Raw genomic sequence first — 25185 nt, forward strand, 5'->3', positions numbered from 1 at the left:
CGTACTAGCATCGGGCGATTTCTCGATATTTTCAGTCATAGTTATCGGAGTTGCCGTTATATCAAAGAGGTGGGATTTTGTAGGTATACTAGTTACAGGAGAGTAATGTACAGTAGTAGTTGCTTGCGGTTTTGACTTTGATTGGGTAGTCGTAATAAACATTTCAGTTTCTGATGTAATTTCTTGTGTTTTTGTAGAAGCTTCTGTAATTTTTGTAGTAGATGTACTAGGAGCAAAAGTGACTTGAGGTTTTGATTCAGATTCAGTAGTTGTAATAAATGTTTCAGTTTCTGATGTAGTTTCTTGTACATTTGTACTAACTTTTGTTATATCAGGATTATAGATATTTGTAGTAGATGTACTAGGTGTCATTGTTACAACATTATCCACAGTTGATTCAAATTGTGTCCCAGTATAATCCATGTCATAAGGCATATTATTATTTATGCTTACGGTCGTTGTATGAATTGCAGCGGTAGCGTCAGTTTCTTGTTTTGAAGGTACAGAACCAGGAAATTGTTCAGTTGTAGATTCGATACTTATTCTGGTGCCAGCCATAGGCTCAGGTGTAGTATCAGTGTGCGTGTTCATAGTGTAAGATTGAGAACTAATAGTAGAAGTAGTAACAGTACTAACACCTTCAGTATTATCATTTTGTTTCAAAGTTGTACTTTGATTATCAATGCTTTGAGATGTAACAATAACTACAGTATTTATAGGATACGAATCAGTGACAATTATATTTGAAGTGCTTCTATCAGTAGTGATAACTTCGTTGGATTCTGTAATACTATCATGCTCCGATTCTGATGAGTGAGCTGTAATACTTTCAGATGTCAAATCTGATATATGTATAGATTTATAGCTTGTGGTCGACGTAATTTCTAACCCCTCTTGTGTAGTTTGAGATGTTTCTTGAGTAAATATTTTGTCAATTTGATCAAAAGAACTATTGCTGGAAGTCACATCCAAACCACTAGTTGTTTGTGTTGTGGATTGTGCAAAATTTTCTTGCCTAATAGTACTATCACCAACTTCTTCTTTTATGGTACTAATATCTAATTCTGTGTCTTTATCGGTATAATCGCGCTTTGTAGTCTCTGTTACAGAAGGCGTTGAAATTTCATATGGTTTGGTAATATCTTCCTGAGAAAGTTTCGTATACGAAGTTATTGTACTGGTAGTTTCTTCATTCAAAACTGTATTTGTAAATGAGTTGCTTGTTGAAAAATCTAACATAGTCTCTGTTGTTTTTGATGGACCGGACATTGCAATAGTATATTCGTCGTAAACTGGATGAGTTGAAAATTGTGACTGAATTGTAGGCTTTGTAAAAGGCATTGTGTCTTTTATGTTTCGTGTGGTTTCTTTGTTGTTTTGTGTGGAATAATAATCGTCGGAAGCATGAGTTTGCTGGGTTGTTTTCCGAGAAGACGTCTGAATGTCTTCCCATAAAGTAGAAGATGGAATTATTTCTTTTTCAGTGGTATCAGCATTAGAGTAAGGAACTTCTGTAACTTTCTTCAAAGATTCTGCATTATTTGTAGTGATCACTATATCTTTCCTTGTTTCAGTTGTTTTTTCTAAATTAGAGATACCACTTGTGCTTTCTGTGACTATAATATCTTTCAAACCTGACGTGGTATCATCATTGGTACTGGGTTGCGTTCTGGCTTCTATTAAATATTCGGTTGTCAACGTCGAATTCAGACCAGCAGTTTGATCGTGGTCTTGTAATGTATTAGTAGTAATATCATCTTCAAACGTCTTAGTGGATATTTCATGTGATGTATCTATAGTAGTATTAGACATTTCCATTCGAGTTGTGTGTGTGAGTAAAGTACTTGTTTCTAATTTTACATCATACGATGTCGAAATTATATGATCAGTGGTAGTTTCATCGGTTACTTCGTTTTGTAACATAGGGCTAGTAACAGTTTCTATGTCTGTAATAACAGTATCAGACGTATGTGATACCGGAGATGTTATAAAATGTTGTGCACCTGTTGATGTTCTAAACATTGTTGTGTCTGTTGTAGTAAAATCACGAAATTCGCTAGTTGAACCTATATTATTCTTCTGTGTAAAACTTGTTGATTCTGTAGTATAGTCTGTTACGTGATTTCTGTGTAATTGGGTCGTTATTTCTGGTTCTTTGTCAGTTCTGATGTCAGGTAAAGTGGTACTTTCGTTTTCTTTTAAATTTATCTCATTCGTAAATAATCCTGTTTGTTCATTTTCTGTAACTTGAACCGTGGAAGCCGTTGAAACTGGTGATGAATTATTTTGCGAAAGTAAAATTTGATCAACTGTTACTTCAGCTGTCGATATTGTAACAACAGAAAATTCATTTTGTGTTGTTAATTTTTGAACAAGCGAAGTTGTCGTGCCAGTTGTAGTACCTATTTTAGATTGTATTGGAGTACTATCGGTTATAGTTTCTGTACTTTGTGCACTTTGTAGGGTACTGATTTTATCTGATTCAGTACTTGTCATCATACTTGATTCATGTACAATCGTTGATGGTAAATCTGTGCTAATAGATTCTGTTAACGCAGTTTTAGATTCAGTACTAGACGTGACTTCGAAGGTATCAGCCGTTACAACTTCGGCTGTATTACTTTCTGACGTCTCTGTTGATATCATAATATTGTTTGTGGTTTTGTCTACCAAAGTCTCAGTATCGATTTCATTTTTAGTCGTGAGTGTGGAAAATTGTGATGTAACTACTTGAATAGTTTCTGTTGTCAAAGCGGGAACTGTTGTATATAATTTACTACTAGTAGTAGTTGTAGTGGCATCGATATTAGAAGTAGTGGGTAAGGAAAGAGTGCTTAATTTAGTAGCCTGAGTAGGTTCTGTATAGTTATTATTTAACTGTCTCTGATTTTCAGGATTTTTGGTATTTTTGCTTTCTGTAGATGGTGTTGAAGATTCTGATGACTCATTGCGTTTTATATAAGGTTTCTCAGTACTCTCAATATGTATGGTACTGCTACTTTGTACTAGTTCATCCGAGTCCAGCGTGGTGGTGTAATTTTTACTACCAGTGTCGGTGTAGAATATAGTATTTTGTGTAACAAATTCTGTGCCATCATTGCCAGCAGCAGACGGGATATTAGTAGTAGTTTCATTTATATCTTTTGATTCTGTTGTAGCTTTAATCATCTCTGTAGGTAACATCTCTGTGGTGTACGATGTGGTGTCGGAAGTTGATATAGTTAGCGTTGTCTCGGTGTTAGTTTCCGGAATAGTTGTTCCAGTAGTGTGAGGTGCATTAGTGAACGCAATATGTTCCAAATCAATAAGTACCTTATCAGTTATTATATTATCGTCAGATTCCGTTCTAGCTTCAATACCATTTTCGGCAACTGTACTTAAAGGCGACGTGATGTCATTATTTTCTGTAAACATGTGTGTAAATTCTTTAGCGCTGGTAACATCGACGTTAGATTGCGTAGTCGTAGTTATAACAGCGCTGTGCTTTGTTGTTTTGGATTGTTCCATGGAATTTATGTCTGTTACATCTGTCATTATCGTTGGTCTATTTTCAGTTGTACTTTTAGTATTGTCTAAATTTGAAGTTAAAGTCATCGTTGTAGATTCTTTGTTAGTATAAAGGGCTGTGTCAGTGTATGTAGTTAAGACTGTAGTGAATTCATTTCTTTCCGACGTCTTGCTTGTGGTTGTTAAATCGGAGTATGTTTCTGTTATTGGGACATTTTTAGGTTGGTCATCTGTTAATAAGAACGTATAATAAAAAACGTTATATGCATAATAAAAAAAATATAATACAGAGAATGAAAATACTATTAAATTATGCAATACTAGCGTAATGCGATTATGTATGGATATAGATGTGTAAATAAAGACATAGTAGGTAGTCATGCTGTCACTTCCAGTATTGGAGGATAAACATCATGCAGTGTTGGTTACACGCCCCATAACCACTTGACCGAAGAATGAACGATAGGAATGAAGATGCTTTTAGGCTTAATATTTTTTAATTTATGCTTACTCAGTATCTGACTTAATAAATAATAACAAATAGAAATTAAATGCAAAGATTGCAAATATTAAGCCTATAATTGGGTAGGTTTGTTTTGAAATAGAAACTTATACAGTGTTCCTTAAAGATACAGCTGAAAATGTTTTGCGGTCCGAATCCTGTGAAACTACAAATAATTTCTACAAAAATATTTTTTGACAACAGCATATAAATTCGTTTTGCCTGCCGGGTCTGCCGTGCCGAGGTGAAATTGCCAGTATTTTGTGGCGTTTTATCGGACAAATGATACACTATAGCAACAACCAGTTCATCTGGAGTTAGTTTTGCTATTCACATGATAAGTAACCGCAGACTTGCTAGCTTTATGGTAGGAGTCCGCGATACGTCCATTGCGTGAATATGGCATGAGTATAAAGAAGCCTCAACGAAGTCCTGTATGTGTTTCATCAAAATTTGATAAAAGTTAGCTAAAACACATAAGGCATTAAAATAAATTAGCAAAGTTAAAACTATTAATATTAGCATTTTAAAGTTTGTTTTAAGTATGAGGTAGAAATATGATTTAGACTTACTTTCCATGCAGGCTCCGGAAAATGGATCACAGGGAACGCCGGGACGACAATGTGCACAGTTCGCGGTAGCTTTACCTACACCCCAGAAAACATTATTAGAAACCTAAATCACAGTAGCATTTTGAAGACGGATTTTCACTTTTGTACAAAAGATACATAAATAACATCTACAACAAGAATAAAACTAACCTATTTTGGAGCAGAAGTACATATACACGTGACCTCAGTGTAACTACAACAACAACAAATATGACTAAAACTTACCACCAACACAAGCACAGCCATCGCAGAACGTATTCGGATATCTCGCACAGTCAGACGATGTTTGACACTGACAAACTGGTAAATAGAAATAACATTGAATATTCTCGTATAACAAATTTAAATTGTATTAGATTAAAAATACGTAACCCTAAAGGTCGCTAAATTTTAGAACTGTTGAATTGGTTTCAGAAACGTTTCGCGAATTGTAGTGATGTATATATGCGTACCCTTCGAGCAAACAGGCTGATGGTCGACGACAGCGCAATGTTGCCCGGGCGTGCAGGGTCCGCCACGCGCGCATGGATCTGAGCATCGTCCCTCCATACACGCGAGTCCAGGCGCACAGTGCTCGTGGGCACCGCATTCTAAAGCTGTGCATGGAATAACTGCATTAGTCAATGCTCGTGTTCTACCAGCTGTAATCTAAAGTTGCCATTTATTTCATTATCATGTATTTGGATAAAAAAAAATTAAAACAAATGATACACGGGCAATAAATACACAATACGATCATATAAACTACAAATTAATAGGTCTCTCTTTTGGGATAGTCCAATTCGTTTCCGTTGTAGTAAGGAAACTAAAAGCGAATACAAAAGTATCTAGTAAGTACGTGCTTCAAGAAGTATTGTCTTAAAATACGTATACATTACAAGTTTATACATAGGTACTACGGAAACTGTATAATTAACAGTCAAATGTGACTTACAAATGACCAATATAATTAAATAATTGCAAACTCTGTCTCGTGGCAGTTTTATTGCACAACAGGTTAATGCATAGCATTACAAGCGTTAAGATTAAGACAAGCGCCCCGTCACCAAATGTCTAAGTGATAGTTATATCAAAGTGAATAAATATGTATTTACACAAATAACATAATACCATGCTTGAAAAACTACCTGATGCAGAAGAAGTTTCAAACTGTGGAAAAAGATAAATATTATAAACATGCTTGTATCATAAAGAGGAAAGATAGAAAAAGAGCCGCGTGAAGACATAAAGTAGAGAACTATCAACATTTCCTGTAATATGAAGAAAAATATTAATAAGATTCTGTCTAAATACATAATGGTACTGTAATGTTGGAACTCTGTGTTCACGGTGGAATTACCTTTAATGCAGCCGTGTTTGTCATCGTGTGTGAATCCTTGCGGACAAAACTTGCATACTGGATGGTGATCTTCCACTGAACAAGGTGCACCACCACACGCCCCTTTACAAGGATCTTTGCATTGGAAATCTTTGCAGGCCAAATTGTTTGGGCATCCATTGTCTCTCAAACATATCGACACCGTCGGGTTACAGTCTTCGACACACAAACATGTGGCGCGGTGCTCCACCACTTCGCATTGTTTGCCCTTGGGACACATTGGCACTTTAGATGCTAAACATGGATTCACACACTTCGAATTACGACAGGCCGCATTAGATGGACATTGTTCATCTCTCGTACATTCAGCGTGTTCCGGAGCGCAGGTTAATTCACCCTTCTCATTTAATGCGAATCCATTTCGACAAACACACACAGGTTTGTGATTTCGGACCTCACATTTCTGATTTCGCCTACAGTTGTGGTAATTGAGGCATGGGTTTCGGCATTGATTGGTGCTGAGATCGCAGGCTAGTTTCGAAGGGCATGCCTTTGTTTCAGAGCAGGTAAAGGTAGAGTTTAGGTCAGCTGTGGGTTTGCAGTTGGGATCCAGACGGCAGGCGAGTCGTGGTTGGCCGATGTAACATTGCGGACATGAGCATTGCGCGCGATGCATCAGTGACACGCAGAGCGCATCTTCGCCACACACACCTCGCACGGTGCACGGGTCCACGCAACGTAAGCTCAAACACGCTTTGTCTACAGGACAATCCTTGTCGCTCGTACATTCGATACCTAGGAAGATGTGAAAGAAGAAAGCAGAGTCGAAAGAGCGGTACCTTTAGCCGCGAAGAGGAAACTTTCTCACGAGACAGTGCATGCTCTTTGAAACTGAGAGTTTATGACTGAAAAATATGTATATAACGGTATATAATACAAGCGGTATGTACATGAAGCCGAACAAAATGTTACTGATTGATTGATAAATTCAAGCACAAACGGTGAGAATGCTTCCACTAACATCAATATAAAGTACAGATATGTTACACCATTACTACGTTGAATGGAAAACATATTTGCACGTTAAAGTACTTGATTCTACTATTGAAATCAGATTATTTTTAATATTTTGGTTTTATGAAGGTTCTAGAATTGCCGAAGGCGCCAAGATTTTCACTACATAGTTTGCCATATGAACCCTTTTGTATGTACATGAATGTGTGGGAAAAGACCCCAGATACGTACAATAGAATAAATCTTGACGGTAAACTTTATACACTGGAGAATTTGGTTACCAAAATTGAACAATACAATTATGGCTTAATCGTGTGAAGTATGTAAAATTGATATCGTGCATTTATACAGGTGTCAAAATATAGGTAACGGGTGATGATATGCGACGGTGTATGTATACTCACTGGTGTGACACTCGATGTCTGCTTGGCCTTCAGTACCGGGAACGCATCGACATACAAATTCGGCACCTTCTCTCAAACATTCTCCGTTGGTTCCACATCCTGTTGTTCTACAATCAACTACACTCCGTTCAAGAGCACCTAAAAATCAAAGAATTAATTTACTTCGCTGCGCAACCGTAACTCTAAATGGGTAAAGATATTTTTATGTACGTCTGGAATTAAAATAAAGTCGTTAGTATGAACAGTTACTTACATTCTATATTTGGGTCTCCGTTAGGATAATTACGGGGACAATAGCATTGTGCCTCGCCGTTCTGTCCTATACGGCACTGTGCATTCATTCCACACGGCTTATAAGCACATGGCTCCATAGTTCCACAGAAACATTGTCTTTGTGGGTTACCAGCGCAGCCAGGGGGGCATGTGCATTCGTAGCTACCATCGTCCAAGTCACGACAACGGGCGTTTACTCCACAAGGATTGCGTAAACAACTACCAGCTGATGATTTAGTGCATTCCACTTTTGAGTTGCCCAAATAATTGGGTGGGCAAGTACATTGTGGACTTCTGTTTACAGAGCGACAAATAGCGTTAAGTCCACATGCGCCTAAACAAACGTTCTTACATTTTCCATCTGGATTGCATTCTTCATCTGAGCCGCAATCTTCGTCGTGCAAACACTCATACGATTTACAATCTTTCATAGGGTCTCCCGAAAATCCGCTAGGACAACTGCATACAGCTCTGTGTCGAGTAGCTAGACATATAGCGTTTTTACCACAAGAGTTTTCACGGCATGCCTTAACACAAAGTTTAGATGAACACAACATGTCGTCACCACAATCTCTATCAGTGTTACAACCAGGCATACAAACTCCCTGAAGACATATTTGCCTTTCAGGACATTTATTTCTTGTTGAGCATAATGATCTGCAGCCTCCATTGAAACATTTTTCACCGCAGTTGCAGTGGGAATTGTCGTCACATAGTGATATGCAGTATCCACTATCGTCGCAAGGGCAATAGCCATCACATTGCAGTCGTTTTCTTTTACATTCCACGAGCGGGTTACCGCTATAATTGCTAGAGCAACTACACTGAGCGCGATGGTTTAAAACCTGACATTCTGAGCAAATACCACAGATTCCACTCTCTTTACACGGATCTGTATTAGAAAGAAAAACAAATATAAGTAATGGATAATAATATAAATAAATCATAAAATTTGTTTTTAGGCTAAAAGGCTATCGAACTGGTCAATCTAATACAAAATTTGGAACAGTAAATATTTTCATATTTTATCGTTCTTTCAAATGTCTCACCTTTGCATTGTCCGTTTAAACAAGCTTGAACTTCGTCACAAGCATTGTCATCTCTACAGCCTTGTTTACAAATCCTGTTCTCACAGATGTGACCCTCGTTACAAGCGTCATCACTGTTACATACGACTCTACATATACCTCTAATGCATTTTTCATTTGATAAACAAATATTGTCACTGGAAATAAAAAACATAACATTTATTAATATGTAAGAAGCAATAGCTAATTATAGCTGGATCGATATCTTATTTATCATAAAACTAAGAAAGGAACTCTTTCCTAGTATAATCGTACCTTCTACAAGATGGATAGCATATGTCTCCGTAGCAACTAAATCCATTAGGGCAGTTATTATCCGTATTGCACGACGATGAAATCCTTCTACATACAGATTTTGGATCTCCAACGAGATTACTAGGGCATGTACACACAGGTTGATGGTCATTGGTCGCGCATAATGCATTAGCACCGCAAGTGGCAGGAGTTGTGCAAGGGTCTACACATTGTCCTGATACACATGCTAGATGGCCGGGACAGTGATTGTTCGATCGGCAGCCCGTAACGCATATACGGCCATCACATACTTCATCGTCCGAGCAGTGCTCATCAGCTGTACAAGCAAATCGGCAAACTCCGGAATCACATCGTTCTCCTTGCAGGCATTCTGATCCATCAAGTGTACAAGCAGGTCTGCAACGATCGTCTTCACATCTCCAACCCACGGCACAATCAGTATGCATTCGACATGTTAGTGATTGTGTTCTGATACAGCCAATGTTAGGCGTTGGATTTGGTATGAGTCCTTCCGTACAGGAACATAAAGCTTTTCTATCTACAACTGAACATAAGGCGTTCGGACCACATGGATTTATATCGTTCGCACACGGATTTTGGCAGAAGTTGTTTTTACAGAATTCATTAGGTCCGCAGTCTTCGTCTTGTCGGCAACCGTATTGACAAGCGTTAGCTAGGCAGATATGCCCGAGGAAACAGTCGTTATCGACTCTGCATGTTACTGTAAAATAAATATAATTTCCATTAACTCAATTATATGTTAATGGTTTAAGTATTTTTTGATCATTACCATTTTAATGAATTCTTGAAATGAGTTGCCATTTATCAAATAACTTACAAAGACAAGCTCCCTTCGAACAGCGTTCATTTAGAGCACATTCTTCATCAGCTTTGCACTGAGGAATACACATAGAGTCACGACACATGTGACCATTTTCACATTCACCAGCAGCGCCACACAATCTCGGTACTGAAAATACATTATACGTTAATAGGTAATGAAAACACCTTATGTGTGTTTCTATTCTCTCCGGCTTATAAGACACTCACTTCTTACGCATTCGACGTCCTGATTTCCTGTGAAACTGTAAGGGCAACTGCATTGTGTAATATGATTATCGGTGCGGCACATTGCGTTTAAACCGCAAGCTTTCTCAGTTTTGCAAGGATCAATGCATTGACCATTGCTACATTTTTCATTAGATTCGCATTCTTCGTCTAGGAGACAAAGATCTACAAAAAAGATTGGGTTATTAATATATCACAATTTTTTTAGTGTGAATAATTCTTTGATATTCTATGTACTTACTCTTGCATATTCCCTTGTGACAGTAATAATCACCCGGACAGTCTACTTTGCCCGTACAAGTTATTTCACGTAAACGACAACCTTCAGCATCAGCATTTCCTACGTATCCTGCTTTGCATTTGCATTGACCAACATGTCTTGTGGCCACACATTCTGCACTAGAACCACATTTTATATTTTCACAGGCGTCTGCAAAAAGAAAATGGGATGCCAATAACAAATACAGGCTGGTAAAAAGTAAGTAAAATCTTATGGGGTTATTCTACATGTGATAGCTGACTTTAATATGATGTTAAAGACTTAAAAAAATTACAAACATACGTTTCTTAAAGCACTGTCTAAATTATACCGTTGTTATGTGTGCCGTTGAAAGAGTTCAAACTTACCAGTACATTTTCTAATGCCATCTACAACTGTACACCGGGCAACTGCAGGGCAGTCTCTGTTAAATCGACACTCTTGAGCTTTTCGACATCCTTCGTCATATGGGTCCCCAACAGTTCCCGCAGGACAAGCACATTGTGCCCGATTTCTCGCGTTTTTACATTCCGCGCCATTGCCACAAGGATTTGACGAACACCAATTGATTTGTGTACATCCTTTCACTGGATCACCAGTGTAGCCCGGTTGACAATAGCAAATATGTTTATGTTTTTCAGATGAACAGATCGAATTATCACCACAGTCATTTGTTAATAGACATGCGATTTTACACATATTCTTTTCACATAACTTGTCATCGGAACATTCTGCATCAGAATCGCATTCCTTGCGTTTGCAACCAGTCAAAGGATCTCCAAAGAATCCCCGCTTACATGAACAGGTAGCTTGGTGCGATTTACCAATACAAGTAGCTTGTCTACCACAAGGAAGTCTCTCGCAAACGTCTATACATTGCGGGATTCCATTTCTACCTATAGTGCACTGTTCATCATCAGCACAATCATCATTAGATATACATTGGACGTTTTTACTACATATTCTATTAAGACAGAATTGGAAATCTGGACAGGTGTTGTTTGAATTGCAAGTTATTCGACAAGTTCCTTGAATGCAAACTTGGTCATTAAGACAGTCTCTTGAATTTTTACAAAGGCCTGAAACAAAAATATTTATTATATTTATTAAAATATATATGTATACAAAAACGCCATTGGAAATAATCATAACATTATTATTCTTTAAAAGAATGTGCGAACTCACCTACACAAAGATTATCAACGCATTTAGTTCCGGACGAACATCGGGTATCATCTGTGCAGTACTGAATAGGAACACAACCTAAAACCGGATCTCCACTGTATCCCGGTGCACAAGAGCAATGCCCTATGTGGTTTCTAGAAAGGCATTCGGCATTTCTGCCACAAGCACGGGGAATGCTACAGGAGTTTTTGCATTTGTAGTTAACACAGGCTTCTTCTGACGGACAGTCGGCGTCTTTAACGCATTCAAATTTACTACACGATTTGTAAGGATCGCCTTGGCTATCTGGTGGACATTCACATATGGGATTGTGTTTTACAACAAGGCATTCTGCATTTTGACCGCAAGGTGAAAGTTTCTCACAGGGATCGATGCAATGATTGTTGTAGCACTTAGTTTTTTCAGAGCAGTCATTATCTGTTGTACAGTCACCTGGTATTCTGCAATTTCCACTACTTGAGTCCAAAACGGTTCCGTTGGCACAATTGCAAGTGTACGAACCAGGGGTATTAAAACAATTTGCATTTAGGGGACATGGATTGTTCAAACATTCATTAAGATCCTCACAAATGCTATTCATTAAATCGTATCCAGAAGGACAGATGCACATAGTTTTATGGCTTTCGATTTTGCACGTCCCGCCTTGGCAAGCGAAATCTTCACATTTATCTGTAAAAAATAGGCAAATTAGAATAGGTTTTCAAAATTATTTAAATAACAAAAAATGAAAACATTATCTTTTAACATACCTGTACATTTGTTGTTTCTACTATTGCAGTACTTATCGCTTGCGCAATCTGAATCCTCTACACATTCAACTTTGAAGCAGCCAATGTTTTTGTCAAACGGATTTCCCAGATAACCCTTTTCGCAGGCACATGTGACCCTGTGTTTCACCACTGAGCATATTGCATTCAACCCACAGCCATTCAATTGACAAGGATTCGAACATTTTCCTTTTATGCAAGCAAGTGTGTTTTCACATTGACTGTCACGACGGCATTGATTGGGAAGTAAGCAACCAGTTCTAAAAGGATCACCAACTGCTCCAATCGGACATATACATTTAAAAGAACCCAGTGTGTCAATACACTGGGCAGAAGGATGACACGGGTTGTTGATGCACTCATTAACATTAACGCATTCGTCTCCCGATAATTGGAATCCAGGTGAACATTCACATTTTGTTGATTTACATAATTGGTTAGTGTGACAATCTGAGTCTGTTTTACATCCTGGTATACATATACCTGAACTGCAGTGTTCGCCATGCAAGCAGTTACTACTAGAATGACAAATTTTATGGCATTTACTGTCGCTACATTTTTCTCCGATAGCGCAACCAGAATTATCTTCACATGGTACTTGGCATAAACGACCAATACACATGTGTTCCGGTGGACAATCCGATGTTTTAAGACATGAAGTAGGTTTTCGTACACATCCTTGTTGTGCACTTGGTGTGCCTTCAAATCCCAGGGGACATTCGCATCTAGTACTATGATTAATTCTTGAACAAATAGCATTAGGGCCACAAACTCTTGTCGCCAGACAAGGATTAACACATCTATTATTTACACATGCTTCATCACTGGGACAGTTTTCATTGCTTCTGCATCCAATTATACATTGCCCTCCTACGCAAGCTTGTCCGATACCACATTGGGTGTGTTTACTACACTGAGTAATGCAAAAGTTTTTTAGACATGAATCACCTGGGTCGCATTGGCTGGAGTCTTTACAGGCAGTGAAACATTGTCCATTAGAACATATATCTCCGTCACAGTCGCGTTCGGCAGAACAGGCCAATATTTTTTTTTTACATACATTTCCACCTTGAGTATTTTCATATCCATCTGGACAAATGCAAATTGCTTTTCTGTCTACAATTTTACAAAGTGAATTAATTCCACAAGCGCCGTCACATGGATTTACACAACGTCCATTAACACAAGTTGCCCCTGGAGGGCAATCGTTGTCCCCTTTAAAACACTCGCCCTGTTTTCTGCATCCTGTTTTATCTGGATCTCCAACGAACCCTGCGGGACATCTGCAGATATATGATGAAAGGCGTGGTTCACATATAGCTGTAGGATGGCAGGGATTGGGATTACATGATTCAATTTTTTTACAGTTGATTTCAGGTATAGGGTCCGCCTTAAATCCACTCGGACACTGACAACTGGTTTTGTGATTTTCAGCTATACATACGGCATTATCGCCACATGTATCTTCTTCACATGCATTCATACAAGAGTGTGTCATTCTATTACATAGTTCATTAGATAGGCAGTCTGTATTGTAAATGCAAGGTACTGATTGACAACCTTTTTCCAAGTCATTTGGATTTCCTGTAAAAGGTCCAGATGGACATTCACACTTCGCAGCGTGATTGTTAGTAATACACACAGCATTCGGCCCACATTGAATCTGTTGACAAGCTGGTACACACTTCTTGGCATTTCCTATAGTTTTGCAGACCTCATTTTCTCTGCACTGTACATCTTCGGAACACTGGTTTTTATTAAATGCTATGCAGCCATCTCGGTCGTTTGGGTTTCCAACAAAACCAGATAGACATTCGCATTGACTCTTATGATTTCTTGTAACACATCTTGCATTTTGAGGACATGTAAATACCAAGCAGTTATCCGTACATTTTTTCACATTAAGGACATCTCTTTCACAAGATTTATTGTCATCACAATCTTCGTCTACTTGACAATTTGGCGTAGAAGGTTGTTCGCATACAGATGTAACGGGATTCCATAAGAAGCCGCCTTTACATTCGCATCGAGCAGTATTGTCCACTACATTGCATACTTCATTGGCATCACATGCTATAGTCGAGCATAGATCTAAACATCTGTTAGTAGTACCGTCCACCATTACACAAACTTGCAACTCGTCGCAATCACTGTTTACGTTACATTCAACTTCATTCGGCTCTCTTTGTTGTAGATGGCATCCGGTTTTGATGTCACTAGGTTTTCCCACGTAGCCTTCGGAGCAAATGCAATGAGCTTGGTGATTAGCGCTCACACATAAAGAATTTGGACCACATTGAAGTTTACTGCATGAATCTACACATTTACGGACGTTATTAGCTATTTGGAAACAGATCTCTGAATCTTTGCAGTCCCCATCCATTGTACATTTGTTATCAGCTACACAACCACGCCGTAAGTCATTTGGATTTCCTTTATATCCTGGGAGACAAATACAATTACCCTCTTCACACATTGCTTTAGGGCCACACATCATAGTGCGGCATACGTCTACACATCTCGAGTTTTCGCAAATGTACCCTTCGGGGCATGTGGCATTGTGTGAACACGTACAAATACTACCTTCTGTGCATTTAGAAATCGAGACTTGAGAGCACAGCTCGTAAGGATTGCCAACATATCTACTTTTACATATACAACTGAAGCTGCCTGGCGTATTGATACAAATTGCGTTCTCTGCACATGGTTTAGAATTACATTCGTCTATATCGGTGCAAAGTAAATTGGGGTTTCCAACATATCCTGGTGGACATAAGCATTCGACATGTGATTTTGTTTGTTGACATACAGCATTTTGCCCACAAACTGATGTAATGCATGTTATCTGTCTTCGAGGCAAACATTTAATATAAGGATTTCCCGTAAAACCTTTGTCACACTTGCACACATTCGTCTGTCCATAAACACAGTGTGCGTTTTGACTACAACCGGGCTCACAGGCTGGCGGAGAAATAGCTGTAAAAAGAAAGAAATGTAAACCTTCGTTGAATGGATAATTTATAACTTGCCTATAATTACATTTCCTTCGTTTCATTACACTTACGTGGCATACACAACAAATCGGGGTTTCCAACAAAGAACGCATTACAAACGCATCGGCCGCTTTCCTCATCGCACGAGGCGCCCACTCCACAAACAACTCCCTCGCAACGTTGTCGACATCGACCCGCTACGCATGTTAGTGGCTCGTCACAAGGAGAACCGGGTCCACATACATCTCTTCTACATGTGCCGCCTGGGAATGGATTGCCCACCATCCCTTCGGGGCAAACGCATGTGGGACCGGTTTTGGATATTATGCATTGGGCTCCAGACGCGCATGAATATGAATCACATCCTAAAATAACATTGAATCTTGTAAAAAACGTATTAAAATATGCTCAAAATGGAAAATTATGGTACAGAACGTTTTAATTTACCTGAAATACATTTGCCACTCACTGGTTTAGTGTAACCTGGATTGCAACGACACCACGCAGCATGGTTATCGACTTCACAAAACGCATTCGAACCACAGGACAGAATATTACACGGTGAAATACAAGTACGGTTCATACAAGCAAGTGTATTTGGGCACTCATTATCTGAACTACACAATGAACGTGAAGGCCCTTCCTCGATGTAGCCTAAAACAAATAATTTATTATTGTTTTTATATATCCCGTGATTTTTTTAATTATTTATAAACCCAAAAACGTGAATTGCTTACATCCGGTTTTATATGGATCTCCAACCATATTTTGTGGGCAGTCGCATTGATATCCTCCTTTTTTATCATGACATATAGCACCATACGCACACGGCGCACTGTGGCATTCATTTCTATTTGTGCATCCAGTGTAAGGATCGCCTTCATAGCCCGTCATACACATACATCTCGGAGGGTCGCTTGGTGTGCATTTGGCATTAATGCCGCAAGTGAATCTTTCGCAGGGACTCTTACATTTTTGTCCATCTGATACATCTAAATAGAATGGTGGAGGACACACGCATTTACCGGGCTGTACGCATTTTTCATTCGGAAAGCAGTCGGAATCGCTTATACAGCGCTTTTGGTTTAGCGCACAATGGCCTGAAATTGGATCTTTACCGTAGCCAAGGGGACATTTACATAAGAAAGAGCCGACTGTATTCACACATTCCGCACCGAAACCGCAAACTGGTTGTCCGGATGTGCATTCGTTTATGTCTTCACACGCGCCATCTGTACTCTGTGTAAAACCGACTGGACAGGCACAATAACTAACACCATCAGAAATGACGATACATTCAGCTCCTTTTCCACACTTATTATCTTTATTGCAGCCTGATAAAACACAATTTCCGTCAACTACTTTGTAGGGTGGCTGGCACTGGCAACTTATATCGTTACATATTACGCAAAGTTTGTACGGATTGCCACTATATTCTGGTAGACATTTACATTCATAACTTCCTGGTAAATTTTTGCAAATAGCGTTTAATCCGCAAGGGGAACGTCCATGCTGCGTACATTCATTTATGTCTTCGCACAACCCCGTTTCTTTACTTCGTGAGAAACCTTGAGAGCAAATGCAAACATTTTCACCGTCGTGTAAAATACATTGTTCACCCTGAGGACATGGATTCATATCACTGCATTCATTTGGCATTTTTCCTGCCACACAACCGTCGACGTAAGGATCGCCGCTAAATCTACCGGGACATTCACACTGAAAGCGACCTGGGAGGTTCTTACAAACAGCACCTGGGCCACAAGGATTTGCCTCACATTCATTAATATCTTGACAACCGCTAGGAGATAACGGTTCACCGGTAAAGCCACTTTGGCAAGTGCATTGCGCTACATGATCACTTAGCAAACATTCTGATTTACTACCGCATTGCAAAGATTCACACGGATCTGTAATAAAAAAATATGTCATGAGGTTTATCACAAGCATTAATAAGAATAAGTACAATAAGATTATCTCATTATTATATAATTGTAATGTGAAACACACGGAAAAATACTCACGTCTACATTCATTGCCTACATTGGGTTCTGGACAGAGGCATCTTGAATTAGAATCACATAAAGCATTTCCAGGACAATCGTTGTCATTTTTGCAAGAGAGTATTTCAACACAACGCACTCTGGCATCAGGGTCTGGTATTGTTCCTTCGGGACACTCACAATTATAAGACCCATCTAAGTTTATGCATTCGGCGCCAATACCGCATGTACCGTCTAGGTGACACTCGTCTATATCTAAACATTGTTTGTATGCATCCCCAGTATATCCTTCAGGACACTGACAAGCGAAACTTCCGAGGGAATTAGTACATTTTGCGTTTCTGCCACAACGTTGCTCAGATTCAACAGCAGAGTCGCATTCGTCAATGTCTATACAACCAGCGGCGATGTCATTAGGGTCAAAAGTCCAACCATTCTCACAGACGCAGTAAGCTTCGTTACCGTCTGGCTTACAGTATGCATGGTCACCACATTTCACATCTTCACAAGGGGCGCGACAAGCTACGCGCGGGGGTGATCCTACAAATCCAGTAGCACATTCGCAACTATACCCTCCAGGTGTATTGACACACATTGCATTTTCTCCACATATTGCATTTTTAGAAGCACATTCATCATTGTCTACACATACAGATCCTCTAGCGTCAAATCCTTCTTTACAGAAACATTGATTTTCGATACATTCAGCGTTGTTAGTGCAATCAAAGTTAGTTTTACACAAGGTGTTAACATCGACCTGAAAGAAAATACATTTCACGTGTAACCTTAGACCGTTGTTATTTATTTGGACATTGTAGGCAACAATCTCAATATTACCTGTTCACATGCGATTTGTGGATTTGGTTTCGCTCTATATCCTTGAGGACAAACACAGTTGTATCCTGGTTCAGCATTCTCGCAAAGTGCGTGAGTTCCACAAGGGCGCTCGAGCACCTCGCACTCGTCAACGTCTCGGCAGCCGTTGGGCGCACGTGCATCCCCCGTATACTCGGGCTGGCACGTGCACACAAAACTGCCCACGGTGTTGGTGCATAAGGCGTGCGCACCGCACACTCGCTCGCTACCCTTACACTCATCCACGTCTGGTGTAACAAACAACTCACGTCTAATTACATCTGCCGCCTGCGGTATTATCGATTCATACGCACGCAGTAGGTATACGCCGACAGCCACTACGAAGAGGAAGAGACAGACACAAACGGCCGAACACATAAAGCTGTTACAGAAAGATAGAAGTAGAATTCAAGGCTCATTTAAAAACTGAAAGAGTATGCAGAGGAGTCCTTCAAATGAATGAGCATTTCAGTAACGACACACGATTATAACATTTTTAGAAAAGATCTATAAACACAATAGTGTTAATTAAGCTTCATCATTAATCATGGAAAATTTTCAGTTTGATCCGATCCGTGTTCCACACGAAATTCACCAAAGTGATCGATAGTATATAATCCGAGGTGTAATTTTTACACTTATTGTAATATGTCGCCGTACGCACATGTAACAATGTTATGTTATAACCCTACTGTACGCTAATTAACCGAAAACAAATTGATACTAACATAATCAAGGTCATGAAAATCTGCCCGACTTGTATTCAAAATTGAAAATTTGAACCTCCAAAAAGCGCTTAATGAAGCCGAGGTGGCCATCAAGCCGATGTTCCATAATTAATGCCTACAGACTGACCCTGCAAGTAAATTTTAAAAAAAATCAGCCATATTAATCAATATTACTGATGGAGCTTTTTTATTTAAATTTATAGATCGGGTGCCCTTTTGAAATACTCTATATATGTTGCCTAAAATTTGATATGAAATTATCGAAGATCACCTTCGTTGCCATCGTAATAGATGCGGCCGGTTGCTGAAAATTTTGATAACATTTATCGGTAAATATTTTAGATGTCGTGACCAGTTAAGACATTAGTAGAAGCGTGAAGCTACCGCGCGTCGCTTTGCGGCAGTGTTGAGCGCGATTCGTTACACATGAGCGAGTTATGTTGTCAAAAGCGTTAGACCACAAAGAGAATGAGTTAGCGTACGTCACACCTACTGGCGCTTCCTTGTAAGGCTTACCAGTGCACTGTACGCCAGGGTTGCCTTCGAAGCCCGGTGGACAAACACAGCGGAAGTCAGGGAGGGTTTCGCAGACAGCGTTTCGGCCGCAGGAGGCGCACCCATCGTGGTGGCGGCAGCCAACGCGCGGATCGCCTTCATACCCAACTGGACAGCTGCACTCGTAGCCGCCCTCTACGTTACGACACACCGCTCCCGGACCGCACGCGTTACCATTCGCACATTCGTCGACATCCACACACTGATCAACCGTAAAAGTTATCACTTAAAATCGTCACTTGAATATCCCACCTCAATTCTTTACAATATTATGTAAAATACTTACGCCATCGAATGGATTTCCAGTGTAACCAACTTGACATGCACACGTATAGTTTCCTGGGTAGTTCTGACATATGGCATTTATTCCGCAAGCGCCAGGTCGACGACATTCATCAATATCTATAATATGAAAATCCAATTATATTAAATTATAAAAAAAAAAGAATTTTGTTTATTTGGAATACTAGGAAAATTTGTACCTCGGCATTCTTCTTCCCCGTCGCCTTGAAAGCCTCTTTTACATTTGCAGATGAAATGAGCGGGCAAATTGCAGCACTCAGCATTTTCAACGCATCGTGATACTATTGCCGGGTCTTCGCACTCATTTATGTCTAACGGAAAAATAAACATTAGTCACCGTAACCTTACATAACGCAACATGTAATTAGTGATATGGTGTTTTTTGAAATACATTATAGTTATGAATGTTTGATTTGATCTTATGCTCACTGCTGTTACTAATGGGATATAATTAGAGTTGGCAAAAAAGTGTACTAATTTTTAAATCTTCGAGTAGGTACTATAAAAGCTCCCACTGCGCTCTTCGTTAATTGGATTAAACACGTTTAACATTCATGTTTACATTTGTAACAGTAAGTTAATTGTACAGCAACAACTTTCAAACGTGTTCATTACGATTTAGTAGCAAATATACAAAGTTGATTTACCTCTGCAAGTGAAACCATCACCTTCATAGCCTGGGAAACACGAACACTGGAAACTACCCACTATGTTAGTGCAATGAGCAAAAACATCGCAAGGCCTTTCTTTGCATTCATTTACATCTGAAAGTGAAAAAAATATTGCAATGCACATACGAGAGACGATATGAAAAACAGAAACTTTTTCTTTGCGAAAGAATAATTATATAAGTAGGTACAAATAATAAGCTTTTAAAACTACCTACCTATTTTTTTCTATTTTTTTATTATCTGATGCAGTCATTCGATCACATGATCGAAAGCAGATTGATTTATTTACTTACTGCGTGAGATTCGTATTTATTCAACTAAACTGATTCCTTTTAATTTGGATAATGGGCTTTCCATTGATGTTGAAAAAGAAACGTACCCACATGTTTCTTTTTTTCGTCTTGTTTTGTTACGTTTATACAGTGTTTATTACTCACCGTGTTCCTGGCAGTTACAGCCGCCGAAACCGTCATTACAATGGCACACACCGTTCAGACAAGCACCATTTATACAACGCGCGCCATCTTCTTTGGTACAATCATCTAAAACGAACACGTTTTGAAAATGTTTATTATCTATGTAAATGCTAAAGTATACCCATACTATTACACCATTTACCTGTTATTATAGAAAAGACAAAAATCAGTAAAAAAATTACATTATAGCTCTTTAACGGTAATCTATCACAAAGTCGAAAAATGTTTTGTCTGAAATAACGTTTGTTCGAATTTTCATTACACCAAAAACCGAATTATAACGAAACAGTTGTTCTTTCAGGATATGTTGAATGTTTATCGCAAAGACACGAATAGGTTCGGTCACATTAGGTCAAGTTAGGTTTAAAAGAAAAAACATTTTCCTCTCAAAAATACTTTCGAGGTTATGAAATTTCGATCAAACGTTATTATTTCTGGAAAATGTTATTTCGGACTACTGATAGGTAACCCTCTTAAACGACTTTGGTGCTGCAGTATTCATATTTTAAATAAATCAATGTAATTGTTCTTTATAATAGCTAGAGAGAGTGTATATATCTTATTAATTATAATTAATAAAGGTAATAAACTCACCTGTGCATTTTAAGTCTGACCTAAGCTCGTCGGAGGCCTTGTAACAGTCTGGCACACCGTCGCATAATTTTGATAATTCATATAATTGTAATATTTGTGTTGACTCATTTACTTGACAGCCAAAGTAGCCGTCTTCTAAATTTAAGAAAAATACTTCTCGTTTTATTCCTAAACCTATTCCATATTGCCCTTCTGTCGCTACCTGTGAAGCAAATTTATAAACTTTCATATTACGAAATCAGTTCTGACGCAGAAGAAGTCATTTCGTGTACAAACAGACAAAAGTTACTTAAAATAAAATATAACATACTTAACAACAAGCTACAATATGCCTGTTCGTCAATTAAATAAAAAAAAAACAATCGGCAACAAAATAAAATCATTATAATACTAAACACATGCACATAGGTAAACAATAAATTACATACAAAGTAAGGTAATTATTTATAACAGCTCGCGTATTATATTAAGATCCTGTAAAAACGCAGCACAAATAAACAAATAAGTTAGGTAACAAAAGTACCAATTACTTCTAATAAGAATATTAATAGAAAACTAATCTATTACTTACATGTGTCGTTGTGACTAAGAGCGTCCAAACCACGAGCGGTAAGGTTTCTATATACATGGTCTCTGTAACAAAAGAATATTTTACGTTAGACTATACAAATTTGTTTGTGTTACACAAATTTTTAGAAACACATGCTATTAAATAGACACGTTGACGAAGTCCGAAAAAAACTTCACAGATTGTTGTTAGTGCTTCAGAAGTAGGTGACAACTTAAATACATTTCAGTGAAAGAATTATCCAAATAGGTCAAGAGTTTTTTTGAAAAATTTCAAACAAACACATACTTTTTTGGTAAACAGTAGGGCTAGCACGATAAGACACGACTTGCGCAAAAACGCGAGATCTCTATTCGAGAATAGCAGTATCTCGCACTTTATGTCGCTCTCGCGCTAGTCGCACCCTAGTGTGCTGGCATTACTGGAATGAGAAACTTCTATTTGTTTTCAACAATTGATTATTATTCTTACAAGACTTTTTAAGCCACCTTCCACGGGAATTACTACTTTTTTATGATACCAAGTGACAATGACGGGACGAACTAGTCGTGCGCCTGGTGGTAAGCGACACGTCTGTCCACAGCAGTTGCAATGCCACTCTGAGACATATGTAAGTTGACAAATCCCACGTGAATGTAATTTCACCAGCACCCTTACCCTTCAAAACCGGAACACAGGAACGCTGACCTTATTGTTTGGCGGCAGAAATAGGTAAGGTGGCAGTATTTTCCTGGACAAACTCTTTCACAAGAAGCTCTACTAAAACTGAATTATAGTTATGGAATACCCACCCCAGATGATCACGCGATGGTAGCTATACATATACAACAAAAACTGGCTATAAGGCTCCTGTGCTTTAATAATTATTTTTTATTTCTTGAAATTATCTTAACATAAAGTCTAATAAACATGATTGGATTACTATATGGTGGATTTAGAACTAGGGAGGGTAGGTTTCACCTACTGAAATGTCCGTCTGGCTCCTCCCGTTCCTCCATAATACAACTTAAATTCGAAATATATGTTTGTTTTCAATTTATCTAATTTACAAAACACACAAGTACAAAACACAGAAAACAATTACGATAGAAAATGATTCAGGTGTGTTACTTCTCACCTTGAGTTTTTGAGTTTTTGAGTTTTTGCGTCAATCGAGAATGGTACAAAACAGGCAGACGTAGAAAAATAATAAAAAACTATATTCACGTAATTTGCAGCGAATGTATTGGCTGCAAAGTTTTTTATTATGGACTTGCCACTGAAGATGACTAGTCGACGTTACGTGAAGTCACTTTCACTGACCGATTTGTTTTTAATCTCAATATTCTATATGACTCTACATGAGACGAGTTTGGTGCTTTGACCGGACTAAAAATAGGAGGTTTCATATTTGTGTTCGTAATACGTACCAAAAGGTTTTTTTTTTATTTATATAAGTTATCTAAGTGTATACTTTCCATTGTAATATGTGTATATGAAGTTTTTTTTCCATCCTCTAAGATATGAGGGGAATGAACAACGAAGTGACGGGTGATTGATATGAATGGAAGAAGAATGTATACTGCGCTGACCCCAAATAATATAAGGGCAGGTGTATAAAGATGGAGTCAACTTTCAAAGTGGTTCAATCTAAAGAAGAATTTAGAAAAGAGGAATCTAAAGAAAGAATAATTTAAAATAAAGGTGAAAAAACTACTTTTTTATAATTACAAGTGACGGGACGAACATGTCGTACATCTGGTGTTAAGCGACACGCCTGCCGATGGCAGTTGCAGCGCTGTTCAGAGTTTTAAATCGCTAAGATCTGAGAGGCACTGCCACTGCGCCCGTCACCTTGAGACATACGTATGACAAGTCCTATTTTTCTGTAATTTCATCAGCACCCTTACCCTTCAAAAACGAAAGTAATGCTCACATTACTGCTTGCCGGCAGAAATAGGCAGCACTTTCCTGATTGAACTTTTTCGCAAGGAGCTCTAATTTTTTTATGATACCAAGTGACGGGATGAAGTGGTGCGTCTGGTATTAAGCGACACGGATGTCCATAGCAGTTGCAATGCCACTCAGAGTTTCAAAACGCAAAGATTCACAAAGGGGCACTGCCACTGCGCCTGTCACCCTAAGACATAAGTTGACATGCCTCATGTGCCCGTAATTTCACCTGCACCTTTACCCTTCAAAACTGGAACGCAGTAATGTTCACATTGCTGCTTGGCGGCAGAAATATGTAAGGTGGTAGTACTTCCTTGGACGAACTCTGTCACAAGCAGCGCTACCGCTACAGTAATACTACTGCGTATTAAAATCAGATTATAATTGAGTCTTACAGCGCAAAAGTAGTGTAACCCACATTCAATTTTTTCTACAGTATTAGGTACTTTAAATTACGGAATACAGTTAATTTGTACCAAACTATATAATTATTTTATATATGGATGCTATTTTCATACATAACAAATGGTATGGTATGCTGTAACGGACTGATTTGATTATAAATTTTCACTATTTTTTTACTGGGGTACACCACTTTTGCCCCGATAGCATCAATTATAATTTCTTTCAAAGTCTGTTTGGACTTATTACATTGAATCAGAAACAAAAAGATAAAGAAAGCAAAAGTAAACTTAACTATCAATCACTCATCACAATAATAACGAATGAATATTTACCCCATTGTTAGTTAATAGGCACCATTTAAATTTTCAAATAAATAGTAATTAATTTCCTCGTACTAATCCAATGTTAAATTCCTATTAGTGTCTATTTGTCCAATATTGTCAAGAAATATCTTATAAGAAGTATTTATAATATGTCGACACTCGAGCCTTTTAAGGGAATACACGCCCACGATCACACTTCGCGCCTTGTATGTGTTACCTCATACGGCAAGGAATGCAATAAAAAGCAATCACGTATTCATTACAAATAGAGTATTAATAAACTTTGTAACAAAAACCCTGTAGTAGATAAATTTTGATCGGTCACAATTTTGTTTCACGGCTTTTGGTAGTATCACTCGTAAGTTAACTTATAAGAATCGCACATCGCAAAATCATAATTATAAAACTTGTTTAAAAAGTGGATCTTTATCATAGTTTCTTTATAAATATTTCAAATTGATGTGAAAATTACACTGTTTTTCTATCTGATCCCAGATAATTATTTTAATTAGAATTTAATTAAAAATA

General features: G+C 38.3%; 1 protein-coding gene across 2 annotated transcripts in view; it reads right to left on the reverse strand.

Moving 5' to 3' along the window:
- Positions 1-25185, reverse strand: part of LOC113237325 — a 116585-nt gene that overhangs the window by 57823 nt on the left and 33577 nt on the right. For both annotated transcript variants that reach the window (XM_026473737.1, XM_026473736.1), the window contains exons 2-27: positions 22001-22062; positions 21430-21631; positions 20797-20901; positions 20336-20452; positions 19868-19999; positions 19672-19787; positions 19347-19587; positions 18085-18350; positions 17269-18004; positions 15982-17154; positions 15692-15898; positions 15316-15609; positions 12234-15227; positions 11485-12153; positions 10668-11378; positions 10282-10470; positions 10023-10205; positions 9811-9942; positions 8973-9693; positions 8679-8854; positions 7610-8521; positions 7357-7494; positions 5960-6733; positions 5073-5216; positions 4846-4920; positions 4582-4656 (exon numbers count right to left, since the gene is read on the reverse strand). In XM_026473737.1, the coding sequence (XP_026329522.1) occupies positions 4582-4656; positions 4846-4920; positions 5073-5216; positions 5960-6733; positions 7357-7494; positions 7610-8521; positions 8679-8854; positions 8973-9693; positions 9811-9942; positions 10023-10205; positions 10282-10470; positions 10668-11378; positions 11485-12153; positions 12234-15227; positions 15316-15609; positions 15692-15898; positions 15982-17154; positions 17269-18004; positions 18085-18350; positions 19347-19587; positions 19672-19787; positions 19868-19999; positions 20336-20452; positions 20797-20901; positions 21430-21631; positions 22001-22057 (11539 nt within the window). In that variant the 5' untranslated portion in view covers positions 22058-22062. The remainder of the gene's footprint in view (positions 1-4581; positions 4657-4845; positions 4921-5072; positions 5217-5959; positions 6734-7356; positions 7495-7609; positions 8522-8678; positions 8855-8972; positions 9694-9810; positions 9943-10022; positions 10206-10281; positions 10471-10667; positions 11379-11484; positions 12154-12233; positions 15228-15315; positions 15610-15691; positions 15899-15981; positions 17155-17268; positions 18005-18084; positions 18351-19346; positions 19588-19671; positions 19788-19867; positions 20000-20335; positions 20453-20796; positions 20902-21429; positions 21632-22000; positions 22063-25185) is intronic.

This window comes from Hyposmocoma kahamanoa, unplaced genomic scaffold (assembly GCF_003589595.1).
Source record: "Hyposmocoma kahamanoa isolate Upper Pololo Valley unplaced genomic scaffold, ASM358959v1 93, whole genome shotgun sequence".
NCBI classification, from domain to species: Eukaryota; Metazoa; Arthropoda; class Insecta; order Lepidoptera; family Cosmopterigidae; genus Hyposmocoma; species Hyposmocoma kahamanoa.